Genomic DNA, 18,358 nt, shown 5'->3' with positions numbered 1-18,358 from the left:
GAGTGTGTCCAAATAGTTCACAAATCTGGATTATCGCCGCTTAGGAGTTTTATGTGAATTTAAAATTCATATTCAAGAAAATCGAAAATAAGCACTTAATAAGCAGTAACACAAAATAAGTTTTTAAAAGTGCTTATTTTCTATGAAGTACCCTATGCACCATTGGTCACAGATTAAGGTGAAATAATAATACAATATATGGACTGGAATACGTGAAACTCATACTCTTAGATAGAGCTATATGGTGATTAAAATTAAGATCAAATTAATTAAGTTTAATACAATGTTCTATCCTCCTGTATTCCACTGTGAAAACGGCGTCATGGTTTTAAGTTTTTATTAAATTTTGTCCTTATTATGAACAGTGTCCACCACTGTATCGATTACGCTATTTTCAAGTCAAAATTTATTATGCTGGTTCTAGCGTCAGGTTAGGTCATAGTTTTGTTTGCAGTCCTGTCGTGTTGATGTGTGTTTAGGGCGGGTGCTAACTCTCCGTTATGCCCGCGGCTGGGGTAACACAGTGCACACGTGTCTACGCACGCAGGTACTGCGTCACGCCAGTAAGGATTCACGTGTCGTCACAGCTTCCGTTTTCAATCTGACGCTTTATCTATGAAAAAGTGATGCTCTATTCTTTTTTGTCGTAAAGAGGGCATTATCACATTTAAAAATATTTAGTTTGTCCCCTTAGAATATGACTATTTTACAAGAGAATGTTATGATTTTTTAATTTAAGTTTTACTTAATAAATACCACTATTTCTTACAATCTACTGTGACACGTGTTTCGATGCATTCCGCATCATTTTCAAACACCATATGTGAAGCTAATTCTAAATTTTAGAGTTGGGTCCTTGAGACTTTGAATGTTATGAATTTATTTGAGAATCTACGAATCTACGTTTATATTTGAAAATATGACGATTTTAATGGAGAATATTATAATTTTAAGAATATGATGATTTTACTAGAAAGTATTATGATTTTAACTGAATGCAGGTAGAATACAGGGCTGAGAATCGTCTTATCTATTTTTCAATAAAAAAAATCGTTATAACGTTAAATTTTAAAGGAGCGTTGTGAATACGCGCATTATACTGTCAAAATGGGTGATCTGAAGCCTCGTTTAGGGCTTCAGATCTAATAGCGTGATCTAAAGCCGATGACGCTATTAGATCAACACTAAACATACTTTATTGTGGATTGGCCTGGCCTATGATCGCGTGTGAAAAGCTTGCGTGGAGAGCAACGTACAACCGATCTAAACTAACTTGTCAAACAAATGTGATGACGTAATGATAGGGAGCTTTAACTGGTGATATATCTAACTAAATAACTAACTTACCATCACGCCACTATCCGCAGGGGTAGGCAGAGAGAATATAACACCACATCAATCTGCCTTTGCAAACAATCCTCGCATCTTCCACATTCATGCATCTCTTCATATTATGCCACTATCGCAAGGGTAGGCAGAGAGAATATAACACCACACCAATCTGCCTTTGCAAACAATCCTCGCATCTTCCACATTCATGCATCTCTTCATATTTACTTCTTCTTGTCACCTGTTTAAGAGGGATAACCTTCCTACGACATGGATTCCCAGCTGTCAGTCCATCTCTTTGTTGGTCTGCCCGGGAGTCGTCTATCTTGGCGTTGGCCGTGCAGTGCAATGTGGGGGAGTCTGGATGGTTCCATTCTTTCATTCATTCCTTTTTTCGGCATTCGGACATCTATCTTACATCGTTTTGCAGCATATTCGTGTGAGAGATCGCATTTCGACGGCAATCAAGTTACTTTCATCCTTTCATTAATAGTTTCGGTCGTCACTTTGTGGTATTTTTTTATTTATATTTTTTATTTGTATAAATTTATTTAAATCACAATTTTTACATATTTAGATTTTTTTTTCGCTGAGACCCACCAAGCCACCTTGTGTGTCTTACCGGTGGAGTTCTTTTTTAATACATTTTATAATGTTTTCATCGATTTTAAACTAATATACACACAAAAAAAGAGAGAATAATTACCATTTAAACATTTTACATTTTTCATAAAATACCCATTCCTTTATTTTATGTATAGTCTACCACTTTTTATGATTTACTTAATAGTGGTATTTACCAAGTAAATTTATGATTTACTTGGTAAAAACCACCATTTCTTAAAATCTATTGTGACACGTGTTTCGATGCATCATACTTTATCATTCTTGAATTTAAATTCAAGCTGTTATTTAAGACTTATTACGGTAGATAATAAGTATCATTATCGCATATCTTGAAACTCGACGCGTAGTCAGTAACGAAACCTGTAATTTTAAAAATATATATACGAGTATGTATTATCTCGTTACGCATGCATTTCTGGGTATTTCAAGTCGTTTTAATAATTTATTATGTTTATATATATTTTTAATTGTTTTAAAATACGTAAACAATTATTCATACATTCTAACAAGACGAGAATAATGAATTACAGCTATATAGATTTCTATCTGACTCTTTGAGATTCACTTGTTTATATACAAGGTGTTTCGAAAGATATTACTAATGGATAAATATCACGATGTGTGATTGTTGGCTAGTAAATTAATTTAAAAAATCACAAGACTATCAGTGACATTCTTATTGAAATGTGTAGAGAAATAAGTGATAAATGATGGTTTAAACATAAGATATTTCTATGAAACGAAAAACGTGCGTTCGCATATCGCTCACTCCTTTCAAGAACGTCATAAATCAAAAATCGTCAATTTTCAGTTGTGCATGTTTTCGGAATGCCCAGAAAATGTACTATATCCCAGCAAAAGAGGCATATTTTTAACTTAATATTTACCCGAAAGTGTTGTTTTTGCATTTTGAAGAAAAGGTATTGTTTAATTATTTTTTAAAAATAAACTGGTTATTTTTCAAATGGAGAAAATACCTTCTAGTTTAAACTAAAAAGATCTGTTGCACAGTAAAAAGTTCAATAAGTGGCTTGATATTTATACTTATTTATTTTTTTACAAAAATGTTAATAAAATTAGTATATAACCACTCACCGTATATACGGTGTATATATTAGTATATACGGTGAGTGGTTATATACTAATTTTATTAACATTTTTGTAAAAAAATAAATAAGTAAAAATGACTAACCACAAAGTAAATGCTTTAAATATTAATAATATTGAGAATATTGATATTTATTTTTATTTAATTGTATTATATTTTTAAACATTAAAAACGATATCCTGAAAAATCAAGTTTTTTGATTTATGACGTTCTTGAAAGGAGTGAGCGATATGTCATCAAATTTCCGTCATCGAACGTTTTATGACGTCATATGGTTTATTGTCTATGGTTTATAGAGCTGTACTAGTAGTAGTGTGGATTGTTTGTTTACCACTACACTACCATTTGTGTTATACAAATATGAGGGGAGGGAGGGGGGTGGGAGGGTGGACCATAGACATCAACAAATAGAGTCGCTAATGATTTGAACAATATATGTATATATAAGTTCCAAGAATTTGAATAGTGCGGTTGTCAATCATGGGTAGAATAGTGAATGTTACACATGTGTAAAGTGATCACTTAACCAGCCTACAATAGTTCATAAGCCTTGTTAATACCCAGAATTCCATATTCTCATTCATCTATGTTGAGATGTCAACAAAATGTTTAAAAAAACTCCTAATTGGAGGAAACCCAGATTTGTGAACAAGTATTAAGATATAAAAGAGGGATGAAAATTGACTGCATGCAGTCGATATGCGATCTCTCAGGAGGATGTGCGGTAAAACGATGTATAATAGATGTTTGAATGGTATTGAGATAATGTTGAGATAAGTATTTTCAATAAAATTAAGAAAAGCGTGTTGAGATGGTTTGGACATGCAGAACAAATGAGTGAGGAATGAACGGTAAAACAAATTTAAGAGGTGAATGTAGTTGGAAAAAAGAGGCAGAGGAAGACCGAGAAAAACTTGTCACAATCACGCAAGGAGTCGAAATAATCGGCGGGTATGTATGAGGAGATGCATGCATGCAAGAGGCGAAGAATGTTTGCAAAGTCAGAGTGATGTGGTGTTTTGTCCTCTCTGCCTACCTCTGCAGGGAAGCGGCGTGATAGTTAGTTAGTTATTTAGATAAACTCAAAATGATGTGACTTTCTTGATTCATTTATATTTTTTATACACGCTTTACAAGAAATGGAGATAATTCCTCCCAGTTTTAGATACGTCAAGCTTGATAACACGGGCAGGTCAAAAAGCGAATCTCAAATCACGTTGTTTGTTTTACGCTTGCCTTTTGTAGTTACTACCTTAATCTCTGTTTGTAGTTGCTGCCTTAATCTCTGTCTTCAAACACAGCCATCTCCCAAGTGAGTTATGTCTGAGTACTCGGCTTTATCTGACTGGAGTTTATAACATAATATTTTCGCTCAAATACCAGATTTAACTTCTTCTTCTTGTAGGCCTTGTGGCCTGTTTTTAAGAGGGATCCTGCGACTCCCTAACCTGATCACTTTCAAGCATTTGGCATACCTGATCGTGCCATGTTTTTATCGGTCTTCCTCTGCTCCTTTTTCCAATTACATTGGCCACATAAATTTGTTTTACCGTTATTTTCTCACTCATTCGTTCCACATGTCCAAACCATCTCAACACACCTTTCTTTATTTTATCGATAATGCTTTGCATTCCTTCCTTAATTCACTATTCGAACATGTATCGTACATCGTTTTGTCGCACATTCTTCTGAGAGATCGCATTTCGACTGTATTCAGTCTATATTTCATCCTTCTTTTGCCAACTCTATGTTTCACTTCCATACATTAGAGTTGGAACCAGGACTCAGGACATAGTACAGAGATTTTATTTAAAAAAAATAATACATATTTACTGTTAAAAAAACCCACTCCCCAGAGAGCGTCGGCCATCAATTAACCCTTCACTGCATAGTGTATCAAATGTGTTACATACCCAAAAGCTAGTGTTAAAACGTTCTTTAAAAATATAAGCAATTATTCTTTGTTGTTACTGATTAGATACATTCATAACTCACGTATATAGATCATAATTTAACCAAAAGACGCGCTATGAACGCCAAAATAATAACTTCACTTGTCTCTCGAAGACGAACTGTCAATGCAGTCATGCAAAAAAAATTTTTTTTTTTTGAATTACCTAATGTCCAAGTGACGAAGCTATGGCTTATGGAACACCGTTTATCATATCCCTACTCAGGCTTCAACTTTATAAGTTTCATAGCCTATGCCTACTTGTGAGTGGATTTACTCTTTATGTTTAAAGTAACTATAATTTCATGTCCGCCTCCGTAGTGTAATGGTCAGCACGCTCGGCTACCGTTCTGGAGGTCCCGTGTTCGATTCCCAGGGGGGTCAAATAAATATAAGTGATTTTTTCACTGTAATATTTATTCAATATTACCCTGGACTGGTACCTGAAGCGGAGGGCTGATCACCTTTCCTTCATGTGTAAACGATCAAGATAACTCTGCGTTTATATGACGCAGTGCCCTATGCACCATTAGGGTGCGGATAAGGGTTAAAAAAAATTCATGTAATTCATGAGTGAAAATTCTAGGCAAAAACACTCGCTGCAAAAAAAGTCATGCAGTGAAGGGTTAATGTACTCCTAAAAAGGTCAAACGTTCGCTTGCTTCTCACATTTTTTCTACTTTTTTTTCAACATCTCGTTATTTAACTCGGTCATGTCCAGTTATTTGCCACAAATCAGGCTTCCCTCGCAAAGAAATCAGAGGGGGTGATTCCCAAATCAAATATCAATCGTAGAAACGTAATGCGGTGAAATAGGGGATGTCCGGTGCTATTTGCACCCTCCGGCGATCCCTGGCCTCTCGGAAACATCCGAACCGTGTAATAGTCATCATCGGTAATTGATCGGTCTCGATTGGATTAATCCCAGACGGGGGAAGAAATCGGATAAAACCGGAAATCAGTAAATAGTAAGAAAAACACGTCGTGAGAAAAGGGTTGATTTTGGGGTAAATTAAGTATACAATATTTTGAGTGTGTCATAATACTATTATTGTTTAACTTCTGAAACATGTAGTCTATAATAAAACTCAAGTGGTAAAAAAACGAAGTGTTTTCTTTAATCATTGTAACATGTCTTACCACAAAGTTAATGCCGAAACAATAAATAAAATACTATTATTTATTGATTCGGCATTAACTTTGTGGCATGACATGTTGATTTTTTTCTTTTTTTAATTTAACACTTGAATATACCACTTGATGGGTTTTATTTGTTTTCATTTATTGATTCGGCAGTCACTTTGTGGTAAAATCTATCCATTTTTAATTAACCCTTCACTGCATAGTGTATCAAATTTATTACATACCCAAAAGTTTGTGTTAATACGTTCTTTAAAATTATAATCAACCATTCTTTGTTGTCACTGATAAGATACATACATTCAAAACTCACGTATATAATTCATAATTTAGCCAAAAGACGCGCTATGAACGCCAAAATAATAACTTCACTTGTCTCTCGAAGACGAACTGTCAATGCAGTCATGCAAAAAAAAGTCATGCAGTGAAGGGTCAAGGACGGTCAGTCCATTTAATCTTCACATTCGTTTGAAAATGCCATAGCATAATATAAATTTTTATGTGTTTTTTAACAATAAAATACAACTCAGTAATCTCAAAAAATCAGTGTTTAATCGATTAATGTATAAATCAATATGGCGTTCTACACATTAAACGCCAAATCGATTTTGAGTTTGTCTATGTGATTACTCCCACTGAATTTCACTTTTCATTCATTCTGTAAAAAAATATTTATAATTTCTTGAATGTTTTCCGCAGATACTTTGTGGCACATTTTATAAACTTTATAAAATTAATTAACTTTGATTTCACCCCTTTTTTATTAAAACAATCGAACCTACCGGTTTCGACAAGAACGTTGTCGAATCATCAGGGTTTATTTTAATTCAAAAACATTAAAACATTAAAATACTCTCACCAAAACTTCCACACACTCCGTAAAAATTCCGGATTTTTAATAAAAAAAGCGGCGAAAACAAATAAATACTACGTATATAAAAATCGTGATTTTTGTGAAAAATTGTATTCTAGATAAATTCTGAATTGATTTTCTCTGATTGTGATTTTTTCTCGTTTTTCTTCTTCAACCCTCTGACCATTATTAGGGTAGCAATCAAGGCATTGACCACACTTACTTACCCTCTTGACTCCTCCCGAGTCTTATCCACGGATTTATTTCCTCCCCTAATCTCGACAAGAGAGATGAGATGTTATTTATACGTGGGGTGTGCAACCTTCTTACAACCTACGCAGACAATACGGCTTCCGAATTTACGGGGATTATCCGGGATTAGACGTTTTGACATCACATTGTTTTATTTTTTTGCAATTTCATTTTTTACTTACCTGTCTTAAACTCACGATTTTACAATAATCTCTCTCTGCTTATTTTATATATTTAAAATTAAAATGAAATTAAAATGTAATTGGAAAAAAGAGCAGAGGAAGACCGAGAAAAACATGGCACGATCAGGTATGCCAAATACTTGAAAGTGGTCAGGTTAGGAGTCGTAACAATCGGCGGGTATGTATGAGGAGATGCATGAACGTAGAAGACGCGAAGAATGTTTGCAAAGACAGAGTGGTGTGGCGTTCTATTCTCTCTGCCTACCCCTGCGGGGAAGCGGCGTGATGGTTAGTTAGTTAGTTAGTTTCATATTAAAATGAAGCAGTGATTTTAAAAGTCTACTGAATTGTATTTTATTATTAAAAATACATAATAATTAAAATAAAAAATTAATAAATAAAAAAAATGTATTAAAATGTAAGTATTTCGGCTCAACACAGGCCATGCCTAAAAAGCCGCAATACATATAGTAAAAAAAATTGTATCCATAAAATAAATAAATGAATAAATATTTTATTTATTTATGATTTATGTATAATTTTCAAATCAAACAGATTTTTTGAGCCTACTAAGTTGTATTTTATTAACAAAAACACATAAAAAATGTATATTGTGACAATTATTTCGCCTAGTTATGACATTCGTTTGAAAATGCCATAACTAGGCGAAATAATGGAAAAACTAGATTTATTTTTTATGTGTTTTTGTTAATAAAATACAACTTAGTAGACTAAAAAAAATCTGTGTTTGATTTAAAATTATTACATAAATTAAAATGGACTTCTACAAATTAAACGCCAAATCAATAAATAAACAGTATACCCTGTAAATACCCAGACTTCCATATTCTTTTTTAATTTATCTTTTACTTAGTAAATACCACTTTTTGTAAAATTTATTGCTGTATTTACTAAGTAAAAATTAAATTATCAGTGGAAAAATTTATTACAACGTGTCTGCATACATACATACAAACGTATTTCTTATATTTTTACCGAATATAGTAATTCGTGTTTCGACACGATCAAACAGGTCGCTACTAAATTATTCCGATACCCTCATTAGTGGATTGGTCTGTTGGGGGGATGGTTTGCTTAGGGGCGGAGATTAGGGGTGATAAAACTTACGATTGGTTAGAATTGAACCATCAGTTACTTTCGGCAAAACGAATTCGTTTCTCTGAAAAACCCTGTCTACTTTCAAACTTTATACTATACGAATGGTGCATAACCATATCATTCGAACCCTTATCCGCACCCCAATGGTGCATAGGGCACTGCATCATATAAACGCAGTGTTATCTTGATCGTTAACACGCGAAGGAAAGGTGATCAGCCCTCCGCTTCAGGTACCAGTCCAGGGTAATATTGAATAAATATTAGTGTGAAAATATCACTTATATTTATTAGACCCGCTTCTGGGAATCGAACCTGGGACCTCCAGAACGGTAGCCACGTCAAACCACCGCACGCCTAAGATTCTCAAAATTCTCTTCTGTATTATTATTATTGCAAGCTTACTAATTAACTTAAGATCTCGCTGCTAGATAGAGGCATAGAGAATAGAACGCCACACTAATCTATCTTTGCAAACAATCTTCGCTTCTTCTACATACCTGAGACCTGTTAATACCCAGACTTCCATATTTTTCTTCATCTTTGTTGAGGTGTCAAAATGTACAGATGTATTATTCAATTCTCCTTCTCCTTACTGCTATATCTATTATTTCATATCATACCCTTTTTTTAAAATCTCTAAATGTTTTTCAATAGTTTTATAACATAAATGTGGAATTGTTTAATTGGCTTTTTTTAACGTAACTATTTTTTGTTAATGCAATGTAATGTTTATTATTTTTAATGTAAATATTGTTTATTATATCTTTTTTTTCATATATATAAGCTGTACACTTCCCGAATAAATAAAATAAAATAAAAAAATATGTGGTATTATTTTTTGACATCTCATCAAAGATGAAGAAGAATATGGAAGTCTGGGCATTTACGGGGCTTACGACCGTCATAGGCTGGTTTGAGTGATCACTTTACACACGTGTAACATTCACCAATTCTACCCATTATTGACAACCACACTACTCAAATTCTTGGAAGTTCTATATATATATGAACCAATTTAGAAACCTTGTTCATGAATCACTAAAACTTCACTAGAGACATCTATTGGTGAGATGTAAAGAAGCTTTTTATTAAGCAGAAACTCTTATATTAGTATGTGAGATCCGAATCCTGGATTATAATCACACACATGAGAAACGCCAGAAAATACCATTTTCATTTTTATTATTAAGCTTATTCGGATCTCACATACTAATATAAGAGTTTCTGCTTAATAAAAAGCTTCTTTACATCTCACCAATAGATGTCTCTAGTGAAGTTTTAGTGATTCATGAACAAGGTTTCTAAATTAGTTCATATATATAGAACTTCCAAGAATTTGAGTAGTGTGGTTGTCAATAATGGGTAGAATTGGTGAATGTTACACGTGTGTAAAGTGATCACTCAAATCAGCCTATGACGGTCGTAAGCCCCGTAAATGCCCAGACTTCCATATTCTTCTTCATCTTTGATGAGATGTCAAAAAATAATATGAAAATAACTCCTGTAATTGGAGATAATCCAGATTTTGTGAACAAGTATTTGGACACACTCAAAATGTTGTAAAATATGTGGTGTTATGATTCCACGTTTTTCCTGCGTTATTTATGAACATATACGTATGTTTATTTTCATCATACAGTGTTAAATATTTCAGGCATTGAAATGGCGTGTTATCTGTGGTTTTGCGTCGCTCAAATCGCTCACTCCTTTCAAGAACGTCATAAATCAAAAAACTTGATTTTTCAGTAGAACGTTTTTAACTAACTAACCATCACGCCGCTTCCCCGCAGGGGTAGGCAGAGAGAATCGAACGCCACACCACTCTGTCTTTGCAAACATTCTTTGCCTCTTCTACATTCATGCATCTCCTCATACATACCCGACGATTATTACGACTCCTGACCCGGCCGCTTTCTGTGCCAAGTTTTCCTCGGTCGTCCTCTGCTTCTTTTTCCAACTACATTCGCTCCATAAATTTGTTTAACCGTTCTTTCTTCACTCATACGCTCCACATGTCCAAACCATCTCAACACACCTTTCTTAATTTTATCGATCATGCTTATCTCAGCCTTACATTCTTTCCTTATTTCATCATTCGAACATCTATCAAACATCGTTTTGCCACACATTCGTCTGAGGGATCGCATTTCGACTGCATTCAGTCTGCTTTCCTTCTTTTGCCAACTCCATGCTTCACTTCCATACATAAGGGTTGGAACCAGAACTAAAATATAATACAATGTATTAAAAATTAATATCCAGCCACTTATTGAACTTTTTACTGTGCAACAGATCTTTTTATGTTAAACCTGAAGGTTTTTTCTCCGTTTGAAAAATATTTAGTATATTTAAAAAAATAATTATACAATACCTTTTCTTCAAAATGCAAAAACAAGACTTTTTGCCCTGTAGCGGGTAAATATTAAGTTAAAAATATGCCGCTTTTGCTAAGATATAGTACATTTTCTGGGCATTCAAAAAAAAGGAAAACAGCTGAAAATTGAAGATTTTTGATTTATGACGTTCTTGAAAGGAGTGAGCGATATGTGAAATCAGTGCCTACATACACTCGTGTTATATTATAAATGTCCACAATATATGATTCACGGCTCTTATCACACATCACCATATAATTTGATGCCGACATTATCTGTTCTGCAGTTTTATGGACAATGAAAACCACAGTATGTCTTAGAATAAATATTTTTAAAATACAAACATTGATATTTTCTAATTAAAATGTAACTTTGTAAAATCACTATAATTAAAATGTAACTTTTACTTTTTTTTTACAAAAATGTTAATAATATTAGTAAATAACCACTCACCGAGATTTTTATGTCTACCGGTATCGAGACGTACCCGTCTCTTCGTCAGGACAACCACTACCACAGCATGCAAACAATACCACCCTTCACCACCATAGCACCATTTACACACTTAAAACTACACAAAATGTTTTACACGTGCGATTTTTGGTCGACCCGAAGACCAACATGCACTAAACGTTTCAGCACAAACATGCGTTACGAGTTAATAAATTATATTGATTTTTTCATTCAGCATACATACATAGATGAAAGAGGTGTTTTGTTTTATGGACGATGAAAGCCTTACTATGTTTTAAAATAATCTTTTTATGATTAAAACAGTTGTGTTTTCATTCAACATACGTAGATGATAGAGAATATAGAAGCCTGGGTACCTATTTACAGGGCCCTCTGTCATAGGCTGGTTTAAGTCGGTGTTCCTAAATGAAGCGGAATGCATCGAAACACGAGAGAGATGGTGGTATTTACCGAGTAAAATTTGAATTAAAAAAGATTTAGTTTTTTTAATGAAGGTTGTTTTTTTACCGTATTTGTGAGCAAGGATTTGAACACACCCAAATTGTTGTGAATTCGTATTTTCATCTGTTGTTGAAATCATCTGTAGGTCTCAAAACTAGTCGTGTTTACATTAATAAACTAAAAATATTCTTCAAACGGAGTAAGCTAAATAAATACTCCGCCATAGCGCTACAATAAGTCATACCTAAACATATCGAAAATCACACCCACATGTGGAAGGTTCTGAGACTACTGCATATATACAGGTTTCAAGAATTAATGCAAAATGGATAGTATTAATAAAGGGCAGAATATTAAACGTTATACAAGTGTATCTCTTAAGTGATCGCTTAAGCCAGCCAAATGCCGGGTCGTAAGCCCTGGTATGCTCAGACTTTCACCTTCTTTCGTATAAAGAGGAACGATGGATGTTTCATATCATGTTCAGACACCTATAAACTAAAAAAAAATTATGTATACAAGTGTTTTATTTAACTAATTATCACGCCGCTTCCCCGCAGGGGTAGGCAGAGAGAATCGAACGGCCACACCACTCTGTCTTTGCAAACATTCTTTGGCTCTTCTACATTCATGCATCTCCTCATACATACCCGACGATTATTACGACTGATTGTGTTTTATCATTGTATTGAAATCAAATATTCAATGATCGCTGTATTTACTGCGATTTATTTTTAATTTTCCAATAATTGCATTTTAATAAAGAGTATCACAGCTATAAAAAATTCTTCTTTATACATATTCTAAAATTAAGATTTCTTTGCCAAAATATTTTTGGCACGCTCCCAAATTCTGTGATTTTTTAATGCGTTTTTAGATTAAGCGTTTTATTTTTACTGTAGTTTTGTTTGAATTATGCCTCGTCTTTTGTGTTTTATGACTATTTAACCAGCGGGATATAATGCCTTGCTTGATTGCTGATTACGACTTACGCCTTTTGACGTCGACAACAAAATTATTCAACCGCTGATTTTTAAAGGTTACCTACGTTTTTTCTTTCAAGTATTCAATAATCTTTCAGAATCATTACTTTTTCAAATTCACAATACGTCGTGGATTACTTGGTTATTTTGATTCCCTTTTCAAATTCACAATACGTCGTGGATTACTTAGTTATTTTTATTCCTTTTTCAAATTCACAATGAGTCGTGGATTTTTCAATTAGTGTTATTCCTTTTTCAAATTCACAATTCGTCGTGGATTTCTTATGTATTGTTATTCCTATTTCAAATTCACAATAAATGGTGGATTTCTCATTTATTGTTATTCCTTTTTCAATTTCACATTGCGTCGTGGATTTTCTCGTTTGTCGTTATTTATATTTGGAAGTCACACTTTACAGTCGATTTTTATAGATTTTTTAATATTTATTTACTTTACCTTTTAGCATGACTTAGTTGTATTCCTTCACTGTCGTTTTTATTTCAAATTCACATTACGTCGTCTGTTTTCTTAGTTTTATTTATTACTATTTAAAATTCACAGCTCGTCGTCGATTTTTTTCATAGTTTTTATCCAAATTTCAAATTATCAACAATAATTTTCATGGATCGTGGTTTTATTCCAATCTTTTGTTATTTCTAAAAACTAACTAATCTAACCATCACACCGTTTCCGCGCTTGGGTATGCAGAGAGAATAGAACGCCACACCGATCTATCTGTATTTGTAAAAAAATCTTCGCATCTTACACGTTCATGCATTTCATCATATATTTACTACCCGTGGATTTTTCTTGTTTTTTCTTGTTTTCATTTTTCTTTTTTCTTTTTTTCAGGAAAAGTCCGGAGAGCCTTACAGCAGCAAACTTACCACCAGGGCAGACCACAGTCCAGTTTTCGGTAAGTCTACAAAATATTTACCACGTTTACTTAAATTTATTGTGACACGTGTTTCGATGCATTCCGCATCATTTTCAAATAACGTAAATTTGTGTAATTATAAGTCGAAATTCTCAAACACTGAAATGCTCAGATTTTCATCTTCCCTTCATAAATAGACAATAGATGTTTGGTCTCAGATGTAGGCCGGTTTAAGGGATCACATTATACACGTCTAGCATTCACCATTCTACCCGTGAATGACAATCACACTACTCAAATTTTTACCTTAAAATAATCCCTGTAAATGCCCAGACTTCCAAATTCTTCTTCATATAAAATTTTGGAAATCACATGTATATTTATCATATAATTGACACTTTTTTCATATGTGAGTTCTTAGAAGTGTCTATGGTTGATTTGAGAATGCTTTTTATTTAGCAGAGACTCTTGATTTTCATTATATTGGATTCTTCCCGAATTATTTCACATACTAGGAAAAGCCTGAAAACATGACAATTTTTTTATGAAGCTTATAATTTGAACAAATGTTTTATTCGCAACATGTGTGACAACCACACTACTTAATTTTTTTTGGAACTCCTTTTAATATCATAAATCCCATGACGCTAAAGTAGACTGAATGCAGTCGAAATGCGATCTCTCAGAAGAATGTGTAACAAAACGATGTATGATAGATGTGTGAATAGTGAAATAAGGAAGGAATGCAAAGCTGAGATAAGCATTATCGATAAAATTAAGAATGGTGTGTTGAGATGGTTTGGACATGTAGAACGAATGAGTGAGGAAAGAACGGTAAAACAAATTTATGAGGCGAATGTTAGCGGGAAAAGAAGCAGAGGACGACCGAGAAAAACATGGCACGATCAGGTATGCCAAATACTTGAAGGTGGTCAGGTTAGGAGTCGTAACAATCGGCGGGTATGTATGAGGAGATGCATGAACGTGGAAGAGGCGAAGAATGTTTGCAAGGACAGAGTGGTGTGGCGCTCTATTCTCTCTGCCTACCCCTGCGGTGAAGCGGCGTGATGGTTAGTTAGTTAGTTAGTCCATGACGCTTCTATATGTGCGAGTTCACTATAGCCACCTATGTTAGGTTTGAGAAACCTTGTTTTTAGCAGAGACCCTTTAATTTAGATGTATGCAAGATCCTAACCGGATTATTTAACACACTGGGAGACGCCTGAAAACATTATTTTCAATTTTTATGCAAGCTACATATTTTACCAGATTATTTTCTTCGCAGACTTCCATTTTCTTCTTCATCTATGATAAGACCTAAATGGAGAGATCCAGATTTGTGAACAAGGATTTTGTCACACCCAAAAATGCTGTGAATAAATAATATCATTTCGAACTGGGACATGTATGCCTACAATATAAAAGACTTATCTCCACTCCTCCACTCAAAAGATAAAACGGTTACATAAAAGATAAAATATTGCACAAATATTTCGGCCTGTAATCCCGTTGCCAGAATGGAAAGCACGTATCTCTGTAAATATTTTGTTTTTATCGTTTGTTTTTTTTCCTCAAACAAGCAAACAAACTAACAAAAAACTAGATAAACAAACGCAACGAGTGTCGTCATGTCTGCCCATGCATATAAATAAGAGATCCCGGGTTCGATTTCTGGTCAAGTTTTCTTCTAAAACAATTCTGTTTTTCATGGATCATATAAACATATTAGGGTCTCCCTAATATGGTAAAAATAAAGATAAAAAAACGATATAAGTGTATATAAATATAGAAATTATAATAATTTTTTCTTCTTCTTCTTCATCGAACCCTTATCCGCACCCCAATGGTGCATAGGGCACTGCATATAAACGCAGTGTTAACTTGATCGTTAACACATAAAGGAAATGTGATCAGCCTTCCGCTTCAGGTACCAGTCCGGGTGATATTGAATAAATAATAGAGTGAAAAAATCACTTATATTTATTTGACCCCCCCCTGGAAATCGAACCCGGGACCTTCAGAATGGTAGCCGAGCGTGCTGACCATTACACTATGAGGCGGATAATTATTTATTGTAATTTTATTTTGTATATAAAATCATGGTTTTCAACTCCTGTCTGTTGTGTATATAACATAGAATTTTGTCTAATCTCACACCAGTCCAATGATGTCGGTTACGACGAAACCCGGTTGCTGGACAAATAAAATTCATGTGGAAAAAAATACTTAGGTGTTATTTTATTCTTTATTAATATACTCGAAAAAGTGGCTTAATACAAATTGTTTTTTTTTTTATACTAAAAATATTTCTCATACAAAAATCTCTTGATTCGACTGAAAACTTCATTTTTTTAAAAACATTTGTGTGTGTACAAATACTTGTTCACAAATCAGGCTTTTCTCCACTCGGGAGTAACATTATATAGTTTTTTTCTTACTGATTCACTTTCAAAACGAGTTCCATAAATCTATATGCTTTACGATATATTATATCATACTATAGCCTTGTATTATGGCCATCTCCATATTTACAATATGATAATTCCTACGTTATAACGTTTATAGGCCTTTGTATAGTGCCCATAACGATTGCGGTCGAATGGAGCGACGTGTTGCTGTACCCCTGCGGTCTACGGGTCGATTGTGTTTTTATCCCGTACTTTAATGGCAGTGTCCTGTTATAACGAGGTTTCCAGAATAAAAATCACATTTTATTAGTCCAAAATTAATGTAGGGTTTATTATCGTAAATATGTAGACACGGTGGAGAAACGTTTTACCTGCGTTATTTAGACTCTAGGATCGAGTCTTTGCGACGCATATTATAAAAGACGACAAAACAAGAAATTTAAATACAAAAATACCACTTTCTTGAGTTTATTAATGTAAGAATAACCCTTATCCGCACCCAATAGTGCATAGGGCACTGCATCGTATTGACGCAGTGTTATCTTGAACATTAACATATGAAGGAAAGGTGATCAGCCCTCCGCTTCAGGTACCAGTTCAAGGTAATTGATATTGAATAAATATTACGGCTGTCCAAATTTAAAACACAGTAAGGGACATTTTTTTATAGTACTTTTTTTTGCATTTTTGGACTAAGTAGAGTCTACTTAGTCCATTATAATTTATATTTGAAGCACTAACTTTGTGATTTTCCGTTTTATAATTAAAATGTAACATGGTTTTAAAATCACATTAAACATTTTATTTTAACTTAATTATAATATCTACCGGTTTCGAAGCTAACTGCTTCTTTATCAACACTAATTAATACAGTCTTGATAAAGAAGCGGTTAGCTTCGAAACCGGTAGACATTATAATTAAGCTATAAAAAAATATTTATAGTGATTTTAAAGCAAAGTTACATTTTAATTATAAAACGGAAAATCACAATGTTAGTGCTTCAAATAAAAATTATATTCCATATTCTTCTTCATCTTTGATGAGATGTTAAAAAATAATATGTTAGTTAGTCATTTAAGATTCGGTATTATGATTCGGTTTTTTAATTCCATTCCCATGTCTAGTTCTAAGACCTTTTCGCCAATAAATAATCCTAGCATATTTAAAAAAAATACATATTACAAGTCGCCTGTCAGAAGTAAGACAAGCTTTGTTCTTCAATCATAAACATTGTTATTTAATGAAAAAAAGGTTCAAATATTTCTACCTGCTTCGAGATCTATAAGCAGGGCTGCCACACACCGCAAATATTTATTTAAAAAAAATATATTTATTGTGGGTCGAAATTATCGACGGGTGTGTATGAGGAGATGCATGAACGTGGTATGGTCGAAGAATGTATGCGATAAGGACAGAGTGGTGTGGCGTTCTATTCTCTCTGCCTGCGGAGAAGCGGCGTGATGGTTAGTTAGTTATGTTGAGATGATTGGAGATTATCCAGATTTGCCAACATTATAAAAATTATTTTGAATATTATTATAACAAACCATCTCAACACACCTTTCTTAATTTTATCGATAATGCTTATCTCAGCCCCGCATTCTTTCCTTATTTCATCATTCGAACATCTATCAATCATCGTTTTGCCATAAATTCGTCTGAGGGATCGCATTTCGACTGAATTCAGTCTGCTTTCATCAACATGGTCTATATTTGTTACACGTTTGTAAAGTGATCACTTAAACCGACCTATGACGGTCGTAAGCCCTGTAAATGGCCAGATATATTTTTCTTCATCTATATTGAGATGTCAAAAAATAATGTAATATTTTTTATATTTTTATTTTTTAATATTATTTAAAATATTTTTTGGCAACCCTGTTCGACTAGAATGTTTTTGGGGTTCGCCACAAAAAATAAAGCAAATATTTATCTCGACTCGTTCACCAATACCACTCATATACAATACTTTCATAATATATTTTTCTTGCTTGTTTTAAAGAACGAGACTACCTATGAAATAAGGGTCTCAACATAGATGAAGAAGTCTGTTGAGATCGGAACACGGAAGTTTGTTTGCATATTTAAGTGCTTCAAATGTCTCCCGAAATTTCTTTATTTGTATTTTTTCAATTTACTGCATTATTTTTATGTGCCAAATTTGCTCGTCGAAAAACATCGTTTTTTGCGTAGACCCGCCACGCAATGCTGTAAAGTTGTAAATTGTATTTTTTTTA

At 33.6% G+C, this 18,358-nt stretch overlaps 1 protein-coding gene across 1 annotated transcript in view; it reads left to right on the top strand.

Moving 5' to 3' along the window:
- Positions 1-18,358, top strand: part of LOC148306506 (protein pangolin, isoforms A/H/I/S-like) — a gene marked incomplete at its 3' end in the record, with an annotated part of 128,173 nt that overhangs the window by 100,716 nt on the left and 9,099 nt on the right. The window contains exon 4 of the mRNA XM_088264893.1: positions 13,688-13,751. Coding sequence (XP_088121019.1) covers positions 13,688-13,751 — 64 coding nt within the window. The remainder of the gene's footprint in view (positions 1-13,687; positions 13,752-18,358) is intronic.

The sequence above is a fragment of the Brachycentrus maculatus genome, unplaced genomic scaffold (assembly GCF_059751285.1).
Source record: "Brachycentrus maculatus isolate JH-2025_06_01 unplaced genomic scaffold, ASM5975128v1 h1tg000239l, whole genome shotgun sequence".
Taxonomy (NCBI): Eukaryota; Metazoa; Arthropoda; class Insecta; order Trichoptera; family Brachycentridae; genus Brachycentrus; species Brachycentrus maculatus.
The sequence above is the reverse complement of the archived record's forward strand: the minus strand, read 5'-3'. Positions and strand labels throughout refer to the sequence as shown.